Source organism: Cyprinodon variegatus, unplaced genomic scaffold (assembly GCF_000732505.1).
Source record: "Cyprinodon variegatus isolate N-32 unplaced genomic scaffold, C_variegatus-1.0 Scaffold458, whole genome shotgun sequence".
Lineage (NCBI taxonomy): Eukaryota > Metazoa > Chordata > Actinopteri > Cyprinodontiformes > Cyprinodontidae > Cyprinodon > Cyprinodon variegatus.
In genome coordinates, this window is record NW_015150911.1 from 46,397 (window position 1) to 64,040 (window position 17,644).

The following is a 17,644-nucleotide window of genomic DNA, read 5'->3' on the forward strand; positions in this document are numbered from 1 at the left end:
AGCACATTTCTTCTTCTACGCTTGCATTATCGGCAGAGCACCTTTTAAAATGTGTGGCATTTTTTATAATTCAGTTGTTGAAAGTCCCCACTTGGTTTGTATAAAATGACACAAGTCCCCTCTGAGATAGGATGGGGCGACATACACACTCCAGAATGGGTGAAATTAAAAGAAAAGAAATTAACTGAATAATTATTTTTAAAGACAAAAAATATGTATGGCAACACAGGCTCTAAGTGTATTATCCCACTATAGAAAAGGACTATGTGGGCTTAAATATATAATAAGCATTCATTGTTAAATGTTAATCCTGGAGCAAATGTCACATAGCAGTGAGGGAGGAACAGTGAACGCTCGCACAGCATAGAATTTACAGCCCTTCACTGCACGGTTTAGGTTCTGTTGCATTGATGAAATTATAGAAACACAATAAAGAGGATCTATGGTGAACGTGTTTCTGTTGGGTGGAGTTGACTGAGTCATGTGGAACCAAGCAGGAACTGACATCCTTCGGAGCAGAGCTCTCTAACCCTGAAATCCCACATCCTCCGTCACCATCGTTCCTTGGTTTGATTTATATTTTTAGGATTTGGGGGAAAAAATGGAAGAAAGTTCAGATACCTGCATCAAAGCGCTACCTGTTTGATCTGTGGATGGTTTTCCATCCTTACAGCAAAACTAGCAGCAGTAGTGGAGTTTGGAGATGCAATCCACTTCTTAAATCCAACTTTGCGCTCTTCTAATTTATCCAGAAGTTCTGCAATCATACTTTTTCTCTAACTCCCAACTTGGTGGTCGGCTGCATATTTAGCCTTCCCTGGAAATGCCTTTCCAAATGTTTCTTTTTATTTTTTGACAACCTCTCATTAAAAAAGCAAAAATGATCATGAAAGACCAAGACCAAATGATTTGGTCCATTCTTTGAATCCTCTTTCCTCATTAGCTATCTTCTTTTTTTCTGTTTGGGATCCATGGTCTGAGACACACCCACCGCTTTGTTTGCCTGGCACCGCGCCACGCTGGTTGCAAGTGATGACCACTGATATCTATGGCTGTGAGGCAAATTATTGTTTAAATATATTTATTATACAAATGTTTACAGCATTGGAAAACATAATACATTTTTGATTGACCTCCTGCAAACCATACAAAAAAAAAATCGATTTTCATACATTTTTTAAAAAGCTCCAGGGAGCCTCAGGGGGGATGCTAATTAGCCGCATGCTGCTCCGGAGCCGTGGGTTGCCGACCCCTTGTCTAGCCGTACCCACTCAATGCATGCGCTGTATCACCAGCTCCCCAAGCGAGTGGCCCAGCATTACTGTAAGCTCATGCTGCAGGAACTTTATCATGCCCTTGCCTTCCTTGGACTCATATTTTAAATATTACTTCCTCTATTGTCCAAACTTTCCAAATGGGCTCTCACTCTTTCTAATTCCTCAGTCCTCAGCTCAGTCTCCAATGGTCCTCTGCTTTCTTCCTGCACAACCACTCTCTCCTCCATGTCATCACACGTGATGGCAGTGTTCTAAGCTTCACCTTGATTTCCCCTATTTACGATTTAATATCTCTCATGTCTTCTTCAATGTTCGCAATTGAGTCACATATTGCTTGTATGTAAGGGACCAAAAACTCTAGCGTTATTATCCCTTTACCCTTGGCTGCGGCACTTGTTGTAGCAATGGATGTAGCATTAGCATTGGCCTGCTGTGGCTCAATCAGGCCTTTGCTAACATACGTATCCATCTTCTTGTTAATTTTAGCCTGTTGCTCGGGCAGGGGACCGGGGTGTTGAATCTTTCTAGTACCACATCCAGGCATTGGTATTAAAATCAGTTTAGCTTTGGAAATGTTATTCTCACCCAAAATACAGTCCTTTCAACAAAAATGGGCGGACTAAAGTAACGATATAAATATATTTGGCTTGGGGTAATGGATCATCTTTTTAAGCGGCCATCTTTGCTAAGAGCCCACCTGATCCTCTCTCTACTATTTTAAAAGGTTGTGATGTTTTAGTTTGTCTGTTTTTAATTCCTTGGACTATATCTCAAATTAGATTATTTTTTTCTTTTTTGTGTCAGGACCCAACAGACATTTAAATTTGATCAAGAACTAAGCAATGTGTCCTTCAAGAGTGATCGATCAAGGCCTCTGCCCCCTGACTTTAAATCTTCTGGACCTCCATCCTCAGACAGGTGAGCTTTATCAAAACTGTAAATGTTTGAACAAATTTCTCTCATTTGAGTCAAATAAATATTGGGACTCAAGCTTGCTCTGATGTTTTTTTTTTTCAATGATGAAATTCACCAGGTCTGGCTACTGACCGACTAATGAAATTAAACTCCATGTTCCTGTCCCAGAAAATAATGTCTGAAGAGAAATTATTTTTGAATTTAAAGTCGAAGCTACACTTTTACCTTGTAAACATCATCCAAACTGTGTTTTCATTACATTTTTCACAACTTCTTATCATGTCACAGAAAGAAAAAAAAACTTAGAGGAAATAACTTCATGCCTGCCTCAGCAAAAAGGGTTGCATAAATAAATTAGAATTCACAATTCAAAGTGGTCAGACGAGAGAGACATCAGGCAGGACTCTTTTTGTCCTGCCCCAGACGTCACAATTATGTGAAGTGAAAGCAATTACAAAAAATGTTCAAGAGCTACATTTCTTATCGATATTAAATCATCAGTGTCCTTTAAACTTACTTACTAGTTACTATGAGTTTACAGCCTCCTTCAGCAAGGAGTGGGGGAGTGAGTCTCTCTTTCCCTTCCCCAAAGGACCGAGGGGGAGTCAAGAGGGGCTCCATTCCTGCAGGCAGTAAATGAGTTACATATGCATAAAGCTTCCAGTAACCCCATTAAAATTAAATTATAAGATGTTATTATATTTGTCTTTTTTTGTTTTTGTAACTTTTACAATATTTTAGGTCCCCTTGGATTCAATTAATGCACAGCCTAATCAAATGTCAAACTGTACTTTTTAAAATATTACTGAAAATTGCTTTTATTCAGACTGTTTTTCACCATTATCAGTCTGATATTTATATTTATCTCTTGGCAGGATCAAAATACTACCAAAAATGTATCCCTTATTATCATTTTTAATCCAGAGCTTATTTAACTTATAGAATTCATCTTCAAATTCCCTGCAACATTTTAACATGCAATAATAAAAAACAAGTTTTTTTTTTACACTGCATATCTTTGTCATGATCGCAGCCCTAATAACTGCTCTGATTACTCACTACATTCATCTTTGGTTCCCTTCCCACACTCTAATTATCATTCATGCTATTTACCTGTTCGGTCGGTTTTATATAGTCCAGTTATTCGGGCCAGATAATTAACCCTATTTTTTCATGTTGGTTATTAATGTTTGTTTGTTTTTGAGTTTTAGTTAGGTCCCTGGTTCTTGTTCTGACTCTTGGGAGCCTATGTGTCGAAAGGGTGTTTGTCTCCTGACTCATGCAAAGGGCAGTATGCAGACATGGAGACTGGTAAATCTGCTGCAGTTAGTGTGTGTGGGAGACAATAAAAAGCATAGATCTTGTCAAACAAGTATATATATATATATATATATATATATATATATATATATATATATATATATATATATATATATATATACACTGCTCATAAAAATTAAAGGAACACTTTAGAAACACATCAGATCTCAATGGGGAAAAAAATCATGCTGTTTATACTGATATGGACTGGGTGATATGTTTGGAACAAAAGGATGCCACATCATTTGATGGAAATGAAAATGTTTAACCTACAGAGGGCTGAATTCAAAGACACCCCAAAAATTACAGTGAAAAAATGATGCTAGTCCATTTTGCCGAAATTTCATTGCAGCAACTCAAAATGGTATTCAGTAATTTGTATGGCCCAAACGGCCGGGAAGCCTGCCCGAAAAACGGCCGGGCATCCTCCTAATGAGACGTCGGATGGCGTCCTGGGGTATCTCCTCTCAGATCTGGACCAGGGGATCCTTGAGCACCTGGACAGTCTAAGGTTCAACCTGGCGGCGTCGGATGGATCGAAACATAATGTCCCAGAGGCGCTCCATTGGATTTAGCTCAGGCGGGGGCCAATTGATGGTATAGATTCCTTCATCCTCCAGGAACTGCCTACATACTCTCGCCACATGAGGCCGGGCATTGTTGTGCACCAGTAGGAACCTAGGACCCACTGCACCAGCATAGGGTCTGACAATGGGTGTAAGGATTTCATCCCGATACCTAATGGCAGTCAGGGTGCCGTTGTCTAGCCTGCATAGGTCTGTGCCTCCCTCCATGGATATGCCTCTCCAGACCATCACTGACCCACCACAAAACCGGTCATGCTGAACAATGTTACAGGCAGCATAACGTTCTCCACAGCTTCTCCAGACCCTTTCACATCTGTCGCATCTGCTCAAGGTGAACCTGCTCTCATCTGTGAAAAGCACAGGGCGCCAGTGGCGCACTTGCCAAATCCGGTGTTCTGTGGCAAATGCCAATCAAGCTCGACGGTGCCCGGCAGTGAGCACAGGGCCCACTAGAGGACGTCGGGCCCTCAGGCCACCCTTTTGAAGTTTGTTTCTGATTGTTTGATCAGAAACATTCACGCCAGTTGCCTGCTGGAGGTCATTTTTTAGGGCTATGGCAGTGCTCCTCCTGCTCCTCCTTGCACAAAGGAGCAGATACTGGTCCTGCTGATGGGTTGTAGACCTTCTACGGCCCTGTCCAGGTCTCCTGGAGTAACTTCCTGTCTTCTGCAATCTCCTCCATGCTCTTGAAATTGTACTGGGAGACAAAGCAAACCTTCTGGCAATGACACGTATTGATGTGCCATCCTGGAGGAGTTGGACTGCCTGTGCAACCTCTGTAGGGGCCAGGTAGCGCCTCATGCAAACAGTAGTAACAGTGACCCTAGCCAAATGCAAAACTGGTTAAAAAGAGTCAGTTTGATAGTTGTCTCGTTGTTGCCCCTCTAGGGCACCTGTTCTTAAATTCATTAACACCAAAGCAGATGAAACGGATTAACAATCTGAGCAATCTCAATGCGAGATTGCTCTCGGAGAACGGGATTAACTTCAAAGAAACAAATAGCCATTAAGAGTTAACAAGGCTAACGAAATAGCTCTAATGCTCAGCCGAAAAACTAAAGTTCAGTCTTTTAACTCACTTCAACTATTTTCAGCATAGTAGTTGGACAATTCTGGCTCAACAGAAATAATCTGACACTGATAAATGATAGCAGGCGGCTTAAATAGAGGCAGGAGCAGGTAGATCAGATAAGCAGTAATGAGAAAGCAGGCAGAGTTAGACAAGTGAATGAAATTAGAAATTAAGCCAGTCATTAGTGCCAAGATCATGATAGCCTGGGCTTGTTAAAAGGGAAGGTACAGTATAATGTCGGTAGTCACTACCCGGGTTTCTCATCCCCATGGGCTAACCCAGCACTGGTAAGGTCCACAGTGAGGTGGGCCATGAAAAAAATAAAAAAATTGTGTTTGTCAGAAGTGTATGCTTATGTTGTGAGTGTAGTTGGATCCCTGAGGGTCCTTGTTTGGGGTTATCTGCCCTTATTTATTTATGAGTGTGGTGGCTGTCTTTGTCCATATTTATCTTTTCCTTATATGAGAGGTGGTTGGTGGATGTATATGTAATGAGTATAGTTGGATCTCTGAGGATCCTTGTTTGGGTTTATCTGTCCGTATTTCTTTATCAGTGTGGTGGCTTTCCTTGTCCTCTTTCCCTTAACTGGGTGGAGTTGTCCGCTTACAGTTCACCTCAACAATAAGTCTTCAGTGTCATGGTTTGAGTAGCAGGCCATGAGAACAGGCTAGAATGCGTTTGGTCTAATGTTATTGATCTAAATTTTAGATGTAGTTCCTGTTTAAGTTCCTAGGTTGTTTGCACAGTCAGTGCCGTCCAAGCAGGACTGTGTCCACTCTACCTCATAGCTAGTCCTAAATTAGAATTCCAGGACTAATGACCTGATAATTAGTCAGATGATTATAGTTAAATGTAATTGTGGAAGGTGAAGTGTAGCTACGTTTTGTAAATGTAGCCTTCCAATGTTGACCACTTGACAGTAAACAAAGTGCACAAAGTTTTGAAGCTTAGAAAAGAAAAGCCTAGCAGTTGTATCATAGAAAGCTTTTGGTTTTAGAACTTAATGTAGCTGCTGAAGGAGCCGTGTAGCTAAGTTGTTCAATTTAGCCTTCAGTTTTTAAAGGAAATGCAAGTAAAAGCTGTAGAAAAGGTACATAAAGTGGTGTTCTAAGGGTAGATGCCAGATGGCTTCCCTGTGTGTCTGGTTCCAAGGCCAGACCATCCGGTAGCTCCGCTGGAGCTGGTCTGCTCCCAGAGTCAACCAGCCTCTGGACTCCCCTGCTGGCTTCTTGCACTTCTCTATTCTTCAGTGGAGGCTTCTCTAGTCATGCTAGGTTAGGTGGTGAGAACAGCTGGTTGCTGGAGGCCGCAGCAGGTAACAATGAATAGACAGCAATGGAAAAGTACCATATTTAAAAGCTTCGATGTTTTACAAACCTTATTCTCAAATTCTCCTCAGGCACCAGTTCCCCCAACCCTGCTAAATGGGACAATTGTGGGCTACATAGTATACTGTTCATTCAGTAGCCTACAGTATATCTGTATTACCACACATAATGTAGACAGTTATGTTGCATCTTTGGGCTTCATATTTAGGGCTTCTCATTGTGTCAGATAAATGTAAATCTTATATTGTGGTAATAATGTTTGTCATTGTCTAAGCTGAAACAGTGAATTATAAGATAAGATACAATTTTTCAATAATTTTTGTTTATTTTTCTTTGTGAGCTTTGCAATGTCCCTCATTGTGAAATGAGGGACATTACCTATACAGACATCTTTTTGGAAAAGCATGGGTATGTCCTTTCTCCACCTAAAAAACAGGATCTAATATAAAATATGCTCATATAACAAACAAATTGCCAAAAGGTAAATTTGCTTACTCTGGATCTTAAATATTTTTTTGAAAATTTGATTATTTAGTCTACTAAACATGGTATAAGGAATATTCATAAATTGATTCAAATAAGTGCTAAATACTTTAAAGTAGTTGAGAAAAGTTTAGAGAAACACATAAGAGTATACAAGCACCTGGTACGAGTAACAACAAGGGCAGTTACATTTTTCTTTTTGTTTCAAGATTTTAGCAGTGCTACACTTGATGATCTAATCTCTGAAAAAGCTAGATGTTCATTTTTATTCTCTTATAATGATTCCTGGTTCTTTCACAGAGTGGACTTGCAGAACTCAGATGTTCAAATTGATTCATCTTCCCAGCAGCTTAAAGCCCAGCTTGACTCCATATTTGTGGTCTGTAAATGTTCAACAACTAGACTGTCAACCTGTACATCCTTTTTCTGATGTTGGCTGCATTACTTAAATCTGATGTGTCTTCCATAAAATATTCTGTTACAGCTGCTGGAGGACCATATTGTCACATTTGTGAAGAAGGAGCTGAAAAAGATACAGAAGGTTCTGAGTTCGCATGAGCCAGGATCCATAGAGAGTCAGAAGGATGATATTGGGATTTTGGAAGGTGAGGATAAAGAGCTGAGTGGGAGCAACAGACAGGCATTAATGAAGATCATACTAAACTTCCTGAGGATGATGAAGCAGGAGGAGCTGGCTGATCGCCTGCAGAACAGTAAGAGGATTTTTACAAAGATTTAACCTGATGGATAAATCAAACATTTACTGATGTCTATAGAGATGTAATTACAGTTAGTGAAAAACAAATTAGCTGATTGTGTTCCTTTTTAATTTTAATTTCTGTTTCATTCAGAAAATCTTTTAGCAGTTTGTCAACATAAACTCAAATCTGGTCTAAAGAAGAAGTTCCAGTATGTGTTTGAGGGGATTACTAAAGCAGGAAGCCAAACCCTTCTAAACCAGATCTACACAGATTTGTTCATCACAAAGGGAGGAACTGGAGAGGTCAATGAAGAACATGAGGTCAGACAGATTGAAGCAGCATCCATGAAACAAAACAGACCAGAAACAACAATCAGAACAGAGGACCTCTTTAAAGTCCCATCCGGAAGAGATCAACCAATCAGAACGGTGATGACAAAGGGAGTGGCTGGCATTGGTAAAACACTATTGACGCAGAAGTTCAGTCTTGACTGGGCTGAAGGGAAAGCCAACCAGAACATCCAGTTTTTATTCCCTTTCGCCTTCCGAGAGCTGAATGTGTTGAAAGAGAAAAGGTTTAGCTTGGTGGAACTTGTTCATCACTTTTTTGTTGAAACCAAAGAAATATGCAGCTTTGAAAACCTCCAGGTTCTGTTCATCTTTGATGGTCTGGATGAGAGTCGACTTCCTCTTGACTTCCACAACAAGGAGATCCTGACTGATGTTACAGAGTCCACCTCAGTGGATGTTCTGCTGACAAACCTCATCAGGGGGAAACTGCTTCCCTCTGCTTTCCTCTGGTTAACCACACGACGAGCAGCAGCCAGTAGGATCCCTCCTGAGTGTGTTGGCATGGTGACAGAGGTCAGAGGGTTTACTGAGTCACAGAAGGAGGAGTACTTCAGAAAGAGATTCAGAGGTCAGGAGAAGGCCAGTAGGATTGTCTCACATATGAGGACATCTAAAAGCATCCGCATCATGTGTCACATCCCAGTCTTCTGCTGGATCACTGCTACAGTTCTGGAGGATGTGTTGGAGACCACAGAGGGAAGACAGCTGCCAAACACTCTGACTGAGATGTACATCCACTTCCTGGTGGTTCAGACCAAAGTGAAGAAGGTCAAGTATGATGAAGGAGCTGAAACAGATCAACACTGGAGTCCAGAGAACATACAGATGATTGAGTCTCTGGGAAAATTAGCTTTTGACCAGCTGCAGAAAAGAAACCTGATTTTCTACGAATCAGACCTGGCAGAGTGTGGCATTGACATCACCACTGCTTCTGTGTACTCAGGATTGTTCACACAGATTTTTAAAGAGGAGAGAGCGCTATACCAGGACAAGGTGTTTTGCTTTGTCCATCTGACTGTTCAGGAGTTTGTGGCTGCTCTTCATGTTCATCTTACCTTCTTCAATTCTGGTGTCAACCTACTGGAAGAAGCAGAGATAAAATCTAAAGGGCCCAAAGAAAATTCTCTCTATCAGATAGCCATTGACAAAGCCTTACAGAGTCCAAATGGACACCTGGACTTGTTCCTCCGCTTCCTCCTGGGACTTTCACTGAAGACCAATCAGAAACTTCTACAAGGTCTGCTGACACAGACAGGATGTTGCTCACAGACCAATCCAGAAACTATTGAGTACATCAAAGAGAAGATAAGTGAGAATGTGTCTGCAGAAAAAAATATCAATCTGTTCCACTGTCTAAATGAACTGCATGACTGCTCTCTAGTGGAGGAGATTCAAAACTTTTTGGTTTCAGGACATCTCTCCACAGATGAAATGTCTCCTTCTCAGTGGTCAGCTCTGGGTTTCATCTTAATCTCATCAGGCAAAGATCTCAATGTGTTTGACCTGAAGAAATACTCTGCTTCAGAGGAGGTTTTTCTGAGGCTTCTGCCAGTAGTTAAAGTCTCCAGTAAAATGTTGTAAGTACAAAGATTGTTACCTCATTGCTTCTCATTATGAGAAATTGTTAATAATGAAGACCTTATTAATTCAAATTGGTTTAGTTTATTTATAAAGATCCGTATTACCACTACAGGCAGCATGAATAATAGAATTGATAAAAATACAAATGAATGGAATAGACATGCCATTTATTGTCCAAAACTTGGAAAATTCCTTTGTATCAGTTTCTGAAAAAATAGGTAATGAAAGCCTACAGATCTCAAAAGGCTATAAAACCTGAAAAAATAGTTTAAAACAGAGATGCTTAACTCTGGGCCTCATGGACCGACTGTACTTCATGTTTTTGATGTGTATATTACAGTGTAGATGTAAATAACACATATGGAGCAGATGCAAACTGTACAAAATAGCAAATAAAAATTAACTAAAGAAGTAAAGGAACACAACATTATCATCCACCCTTAAAGAATATGACCTGAATCACACTCACAATAACTGACTAATAGAGCCTACAGAGGCAACTGTGGTAACCAGAGGAAAACTAATTTCACATAATGGGAAATTTTAAAAGGAATTTGTGATAAAGAAAAACAAACATTTAAATGAGCAGTTGTCATTTAAATCAGACAATTCATTATTTTTTCCAATCAGAACATTATTGGCAAGTGTAAAGAATTTTAACTGTTTTTGGATTGTTAGCTGATGTTTCTCCCTTTTCTCCTTAGATTGAGCGACTCTAACCTGTCAGACAGAACCTGTGAAGCTTTGTCTTCAGTTCTTTGCTCTCAATCCTCCAATCACATAAAACTGGACCTGAGTAATAACAAGCTGCAGGATTCTGGAATGAAGCTTCTATCTATTGGACTGGAAAGTCCAAACTGCAAACTAGAAACTCTCAGGTAAATGCTCTTGACCCTGTTGAAACCACACATTTATTCAAAACCTGCTACCAATGATGATGTAATTTCTTATTCTGTAAAATTTGATTCCCTTTGATTCCCATGAACTATATTTGTCGGTAAAAAATTTTTAATTACACCAAGAGAAAGCATAGACTTTCCATATAAATCAGATGTATTGATGACTAAAACACTTTTGGTCTCAGCGCACCGTAAGAATTATCAGCTTTTGGTATGAGTTACTGCTGTGGAGTCACAATCCTAGATATATTAATGACTCAATGCAATAAGATGTATTCCTTTGCCATACATCCTTTACCAATCTGACTGTATGACTCAACTCTTTTGTCTTGGTAAAGTGTGTTGAGATTACATGTCTTGCGAATTATACAAATAAACTAAATCAAATTTGGTTTAAGTATTCCTGAACAGGTGATATCAATTGGGTAACAACACTCAGCAGCTAATCAACTCTGAGTTTAGGGTGAGCACAAGCACATAAGAGGGTCAAATTAAGGTAGTGCATATAACATGATTCTCCCTGGAAACGAGTACAGAAGCCTTTAAAATCTTAATTTGAAGCTACACCCTCAGGGCATAGGGAAAGAGAAGGAAAGGAGAGCTTTCCTTTAATGGATGCCTCCTTTTCTCGTTGGTGCATGATGCCCGTTAGGTGTTGACAGACTGCATATGCCATCATCAAAGTGTCCAATTCGATGGCTGTGAAAGATGCATTTTTAGGCTTTTGCCCTGCCATGCTAAATCTCATTATCTGTGTTACATTGATTAAGGATTCTTATATGTTTGTGCTGTGCCTTATCTCAAAGATACAGAGATGTTAAGTTTGGTTACAAATGATATTTATCTGAGTAGGGAAGAGTAGGGTAGATCTACTGAGTATATGTAGAAGTGGTCTGCAAATTCCTGAGGTTGCACATTACAGACAACCTCACCTAAACTGTAAACACCACCTCACTAGTCAAAAGGGCACAAAAGAACTTGTACTTCCTGCGGAGAATAAGGAGAGCATCAGTGACCCCTCACACCCCCACCATGGACTGTTCTCCCTGCTGCCTCTTGGAAGAGGCTTCGAAACATCTAAAGCAGTTCCAGCAGGTTCTGAAACAGCTTCTTCAGTTTCGCCATCAGACAGCTGAACTGTTCAAAAATCTCTAAATCATGTTACAGACTCTGCATAACATTGATAACAACAAACCAAAAATACTGAATATTTGCACTATATATAATAGTGTTCTGAACTTCCATATTAATGCATTTTTTGACCATGTTTTTTCCTTCCACACTGTTTACATTTGATCACCGATGCAGTTTATGAAATGGAAAAATTCATTTACTGTCTAAGAAAGCAGTACTAAACGAAATTTCATTTTTCTATAAACTGACAATAAAAGTTGTCTAGGTGTGTAATATACTTTTTACTCAGCGAAGGTTGGCCCTTCTTTTTGTCTGACTAGGTAAGAGTGGGGTAGCTCTACTTGAAGTATCTGCTTTTTACTCAGCTAGTGGTTGTTATTATTACTGAAATGCAGCTTAGATAAGCTGGGTTTCAATTGGATTGTCTTATCTGTGATTAGAGGAGCAGGAGAACAGTCCAATCAGGTTTCAACCGAAATATCCTATGAAAAGAAATTGTATTTTATTTTTTATTTTTCTTTGGATTTTTTCAAAGGTTTTGCATATGTGCACTTTCAGTAGGTTCAGTAAAGTTTAGAGACGTTTTATAAACGGGACTCCAGTTGTGTATGTAAATTCTACCACAAGTTTATCATGACTACATCATTTGTGTTGAATTGTGTCTCTGCAGCTTGTCAGGGTGTCTGATCTCAAAGGAAGGCTGTGCTTCTCTAGCCTTAGCTCTGAACTCAAACCCCTACCATCTTAAAGAACTGGACCTGAGCAACAATGATCTTGGAGACTCAGGAGTGAAGATGCTGTCAAATGGCCTCAAGGATCTTTCCTGGAGACTGGAAACTCTCAGGTATGGAGGGACATGGTGATGGTGCAAAGGCTTGTTAAAGGAAGAAGAGCAACAAATCTGTCCTTCAGCCAGTATAACACAGTATTTTAGGTTTGTGTTTTTAACACAAAAGACCACGGGTTAAAAATAAAATGGTACCTTTATTAGCTACAATCACACAGTCTTATATCTAATAACTAAGCAAAACACTAAACAATACTGAAAATAAGCAAAATTAAAGAAATAAAACGGGAAGAGGGGTTTAAGAGTCCCTTTAAAGTCCGGGATGTTCGAAGTTTAAGGCTTAATGCATTTGAAAGTGTCCTTTATAATAGCAGGAGAAAAAATGTAAATAAACCCTAATACAGATGTTAACTGCAGTCAAAACAGTGAAGTTTCGTTCAGTTTATGGTGGAAAATGAATAATGACTCAGGAATGCATTAAACTCTGATGAGACTCAAAGACCCGCTAGCTTAGCTGGCCGCAGGGGTTTTGGTTCTGGTCGGGTCTAACTGAAACAAAGAGAGGGTTAGCTGACGATGTAGCAGTTAGCTTCTGCAACATGTGACTGGTTCGATCTGTAATGAGCATTAGCATTCAGTTAAACCTTTAACCATCAGTTGAATCAGAAATCTTATTTCAAATAAAAACACCAATACGACTATTTATCTCTACCTATAGTTTACCCAAGCAGAGCACTTATTAAGCATCAGATATGAAGGAGGGGGAAGGATGCAGTTCGGTTCAGTGGAGTGAAGGCCTTCAGCTCGGCCTGGTGTTCTGAAGACCCGTCTTCGGTCCAGTCCGTTCATCCAACAGCAACTCAAAGAGATTTGGATCAGTCCGATGTAACAATAAGAAGCGATTTGCAAGGGGCTTAATTTTATAACTCACGGTAGCACGCGGGTAGTCTCCCATCTAGCTGCGGTGGTTAGCACGTAGCCACAGGTTGTAGAAGCACCTCCACGGCACTGCTCTGTACCTCTGCTCACAGGCGGTTATACAGTAGTCCAGCAGCTTCTAACGGCTTCTTCAGCGATCAGGGCCCCTGTTGTTAGGTGGTTAGCAGAGATGGATTAGCTCTACCTGTCTCTGCTTGAGCAGAATTCAGGATATACCTCATTCGCTCGGTTTCAATCTGTGGAAGAGTAAAAACACTGCGTTCAGCTCCTTCTGAAATGCAGGAAAAGGGCAGTCTGACTCGATCCAGCAAGCACAGACTTCTCCAGAGGGATTTGGTTGCTACGTAGCATAGCCCTTAGCTGGAAGGGCTTTTGTCTAGCCTTTGAGCCACCTGCAAAATAGGCAAAATATGGGAAACTAGGGTTTTTAAAACCTCCAGCCAAGGGGTGTGTCTTCAGAGCGGCGTACTACAACATCAGCAAGAATGGATCGCAACATTTTTATAAAATGAATTAGACCTTCTAGGGGAAACTGAAAATTATAAAAATTTAATTAAGAAAAATGCATTGTTTGACCATTTGTTTTTCTCCCTGTCTGTCTCCTCAGATTGAGTGGCTGTGACCTCTCCGAACAAAGCTGTGAAGCCTTGGCCTCAGTTCTCAGCTCTCAGTCCTCAAGTCTCAGAGAATTGGACCTGTGTAACAACAACCTGGGGGATTCAGGAGTGAAGATTCTTTCTGCTGGACTAGAGAGTCCAAATTGCAAACTGGAAACTTTAAGGTTCTTGTTTCCAGTCCTTTCAAAACCAAATTTCTATCTATTGACAGCTTTTAAATATGATCTGCTTTATACTTTAAAAATAACAGGACACATCTTTGACAACCAAAACTGTTAGATTTTGGCCAGAGATGGTTTAAAAGAGGGGTCAAGGAAGTTATCTTTATCAAGAGAGAAATATCATTACTAAATAGATTGGGAGGAATGTGGTTTCAGCTTCCAAGCACTGACAATTTGGTCCTAGAACTCATTCAAAGAAGCACTTACATCACGACTAAAATAGTCAAACACAAAACCTCTACACAACAAAAGACTTCAACAACCCTGGAGAGTCTTTGACTTGAATCAGACTTGTGCGTGGGAGGATTATGTTGCTTAAAACATAAGTGCTCCAACTAAAGCTTGCTTTAGTGCGAGACAGAATTGACGAAGACTTTTGAATAGGTGTTGAAAAACTGAATGAAAGTCCAGTTGCCTCTGATTTAAGACTATTTTATGTTTGCCATGGTTCAGATTACTGTGATTTTATACAGGGTGGGGTAAACATTATTTCAATAATAACTATGGCAGCTCTTCTTATCTGACCTTTATTCTCTTTGAAACCACACCAGTGCTGTATATTAATGTATTAGCATCATTTCTTGCATAGATGTACAGTATATATGCATGTATGTGTGTATAGATGGATGGATGCTTATTATCAAATTATTCTCACTGTTTCAGACTCAGTCGATGTGACATCTTAGAAGGAAGTTGTGAAGCTCTGGCCTCAGTTCTCAGCTCCCAGTCCATCACTCTTAAAGAACTAAACCTGAGTAATAATAACCTGCATAATTCAGGAGGGAAGAATATCTCTGTTGGACTGAAGAGTCAAAACTGCAAACTGGAAACTCTAAGGTAAATGTTTTCAATCTAAAGCTACCTAAATACCAGAATAATGGTTCCAGTAGGACCAGCTGTTTATATTTGGTCAGAGTTTGAAGAAGGCTTAAATACGACGGAGTATTAGGGCCACACATGAAGAGAAAAAATATTTTTGCCATGACGAGATTAAATTCGACATGTCGACTTTAAAGTCGACATGTCGACATTAAACTCAACATTTTGAGAATAAAGTTGAAATGTCATGTTGAGTTTAATCTCGACGTGTCGACTTTAAACTCGCCCTGTCGACTTTAAACTCGCCATTTCGAGAATAAAGTTGATATATCGTGACGACTTTAATCTCGACATTCCAAAGTTTGGAGAAAAGAGCAACCGCGCTCCACAGCTGCAGTCTGCGTTTTAAGAGTGAAGGTAGTCTTTGACGTGCTGCAACTGTATAGGATTCTGTGCATGTATCCTGTGCAGCGGTTGGCTCTCTTGAACTAATTTAAACTTTATTGTCGACACGTCGAGATTAAACTCAACATGACATTTCAACTTTATTCTCGAAATGGCGAGTTTAAAGTCGACATGTCGACTTTAAAGTCGACATGTCGACTTTAAAGTCGACATGTCGAGTTTAATCTCGTCATGGCAAAAATATTTTTTCTCTTCATGTGTGGCCCTAATACTCCGTCGTACTTAAAGGAATCTCTTTTTGCAGAATTTGTTATTTTTTGCTAGTTTTCACTTTCAGGATTTATAAGTTTGAATGTGTGAAATGTTACTTTTATGACCTATAAAACTAAATACATTATATTTATATCATTACCTTATTAATAACCAATTGATGGTGTTTTTTTATGGTTTTTCTTTTTTTAATTGTGTGTCTGTAGCTTGTCGGGCTGTCTGATCTCAGAGGAAGGTTGTGCTTCTCTGGCCTCAGCTCTGAACTCCAACCCCTCTCATCTGAAAAAGTTGGACCTGAGCTACAACCATCCCGGAGACATCGGACTGAAGCTGCTTTTGGCCGGAGTTAAAGATCCACACTGGAAACTGGAAGATCTCAGGTATGGATGAACATGCTGCTGGTGAGAATAATGTCTGATAGAGCAAGGAGAGTGGGAAATGTGCTCTAAGGGTTATGAATCTGACTTGCTGAAACAGATCATCTGAGTATGATGGGGTTTAGGATTAGGGAAATATTAAATAGTAAAAGGTAAATGTATGGAATTTCACCTGTTTAAATTAAAAAAAGAAAATCTTGGCAATAATTCAGTAGATAATGCCATTCCTGTGTGGTAAGCTGATTTAGACAGAAGACTACAGTTCAAAGCTTAATTATATAAAACACACACAAAAGAATAATTCAAATGGAAGTTTCCTTTGTGAACCAGTGGAGACCTTGGAACAGCTAAAAGCAGATCATCTGCAGTCTTTTCAAGCAGATCTGACTAATAACATAAAAAGTAGATCAAGTGGGGATGTGTTGGACATCCTGGAAACATATATGTTTTACCTTTCATACATCAATTTAAAAAATGATTAGTGAACAAATCTGACTTTCAATATTAAAAGTAACATTTCATCTAACTTCCAAATTTTTAAGATACAAATTGTACCATTAAATCATGATAACAAGCAATAACTATTTGCTCAAACATAATTACTTTAGTCTTGTTTTCAATAAAAATGAGAGCTTTAGAACATTTCCAGTTGTAGCAGCCAAACATTTAATCAAAATAATGTTATTTTTGGTTTTAGATGTTAATGTTGGCATATTGTTTGTTTGTTAATGTGTAGGTCAGTTAAGTATGTGCAGATATTTTATTATTTACCAACTAGTCAGGGGAGGAGAAGGGGTGAGTGTGTCAGTAGTGCTCCAAACCTTCTTCTCAAATTCTTGTTCTTCTTTCAGAACTCATTCCCTTTTCTCATGTAAATGCCCCATTGGCACTTACCTAGGAAGGACCCAGTTTGGGTTTGTGGAAATTGCTAAATGGGGCAGTTGTAGGCTAACATATATCCTTGTCCCACTGACTGAAAAACCCGTTTAAACCCGGGATAAATCGGTTTTAAGTGGTAGTGGGAACAGCTCACTGATGTGTGTCTACCCGGGTCAAACAGCTAGCAAGTGCCTTGTTTTAAAACCGGCTTGGCTAAAAATCCAAAACAGCCCTGTTTAAATTTAATAAGAATGGCACGGCACTGGTGAGAAGGATTGGGACAGACAAAGGAGCGAAACAATAAATCACATTTAGAACACCCTGGCTTCCTTACATGTTGTTTTTCATTGTTTACTTCCCTGATTTTTGTTGCACTGCTCCCATTATCAATGCTAATCCAGTGTGATTTGTCACCAGACATCAAACAGCAAGGGACAGAGGCCATGCATTTTGCCAGAAGGATGTTAGACCCTCCATTTTTGCCAATGGGTGGGAAGCCAAATTCCGATTGTTAGCTGGTCGACCCCTGTTTGAAAACCCGGGTTAACCTGGTAATTTCATTGGGGAAGAGGCTTTAGTATGATGTATACATATTTGGTGTTTCTCCTAAGTGGCTTGTGGTAAACTTTATGGATATATTTAAGAAATGGCTTTTTTCAATGAAGGTTGGATTTATGCAGTAC

The 17,644-nt window shown here is 39.6% G+C and overlaps 1 protein-coding gene and 1 long non-coding RNA gene across 2 annotated transcripts in view; both read left to right on the forward strand.

Annotated features, from left to right (window-relative positions):
* The window catches only part of LOC107094029, a 3,669-nt gene extending 1,493 nt beyond the window's left edge, over nucleotides 1–2,176 (forward strand). The window contains exon 3 of the long non-coding RNA XR_001481645.1: nucleotides 2,082–2,176. This is a non-coding gene — a long non-coding RNA (uncharacterized LOC107094029). The remainder of the gene's footprint in view (nucleotides 1–2,081) is intronic.
* A 5,117-nt stretch (nucleotides 2,177–7,293) lies between these two features.
* Nucleotides 7,294–17,644, forward strand: part of LOC107094028 (NACHT, LRR and PYD domains-containing protein 12-like) — a 13,457-nt gene continuing 3,106 nt past the window's right edge. The window contains exons 1-8 of the mRNA XM_015389422.1: nucleotides 7,294–7,361; nucleotides 7,467–7,695; nucleotides 7,834–9,610; nucleotides 10,319–10,492; nucleotides 12,318–12,491; nucleotides 13,981–14,154; nucleotides 14,875–15,048; nucleotides 15,912–16,085. Of these exons, the coding sequence (XP_015244908.1) occupies nucleotides 7,629–7,695; nucleotides 7,834–9,610; nucleotides 10,319–10,492; nucleotides 12,318–12,491; nucleotides 13,981–14,154; nucleotides 14,875–15,048; nucleotides 15,912–16,085 (2,714 nt within the window). The 5' untranslated portion in view covers nucleotides 7,294–7,361; nucleotides 7,467–7,628. The remainder of the gene's footprint in view (nucleotides 7,362–7,466; nucleotides 7,696–7,833; nucleotides 9,611–10,318; nucleotides 10,493–12,317; nucleotides 12,492–13,980; nucleotides 14,155–14,874; nucleotides 15,049–15,911; nucleotides 16,086–17,644) is intronic.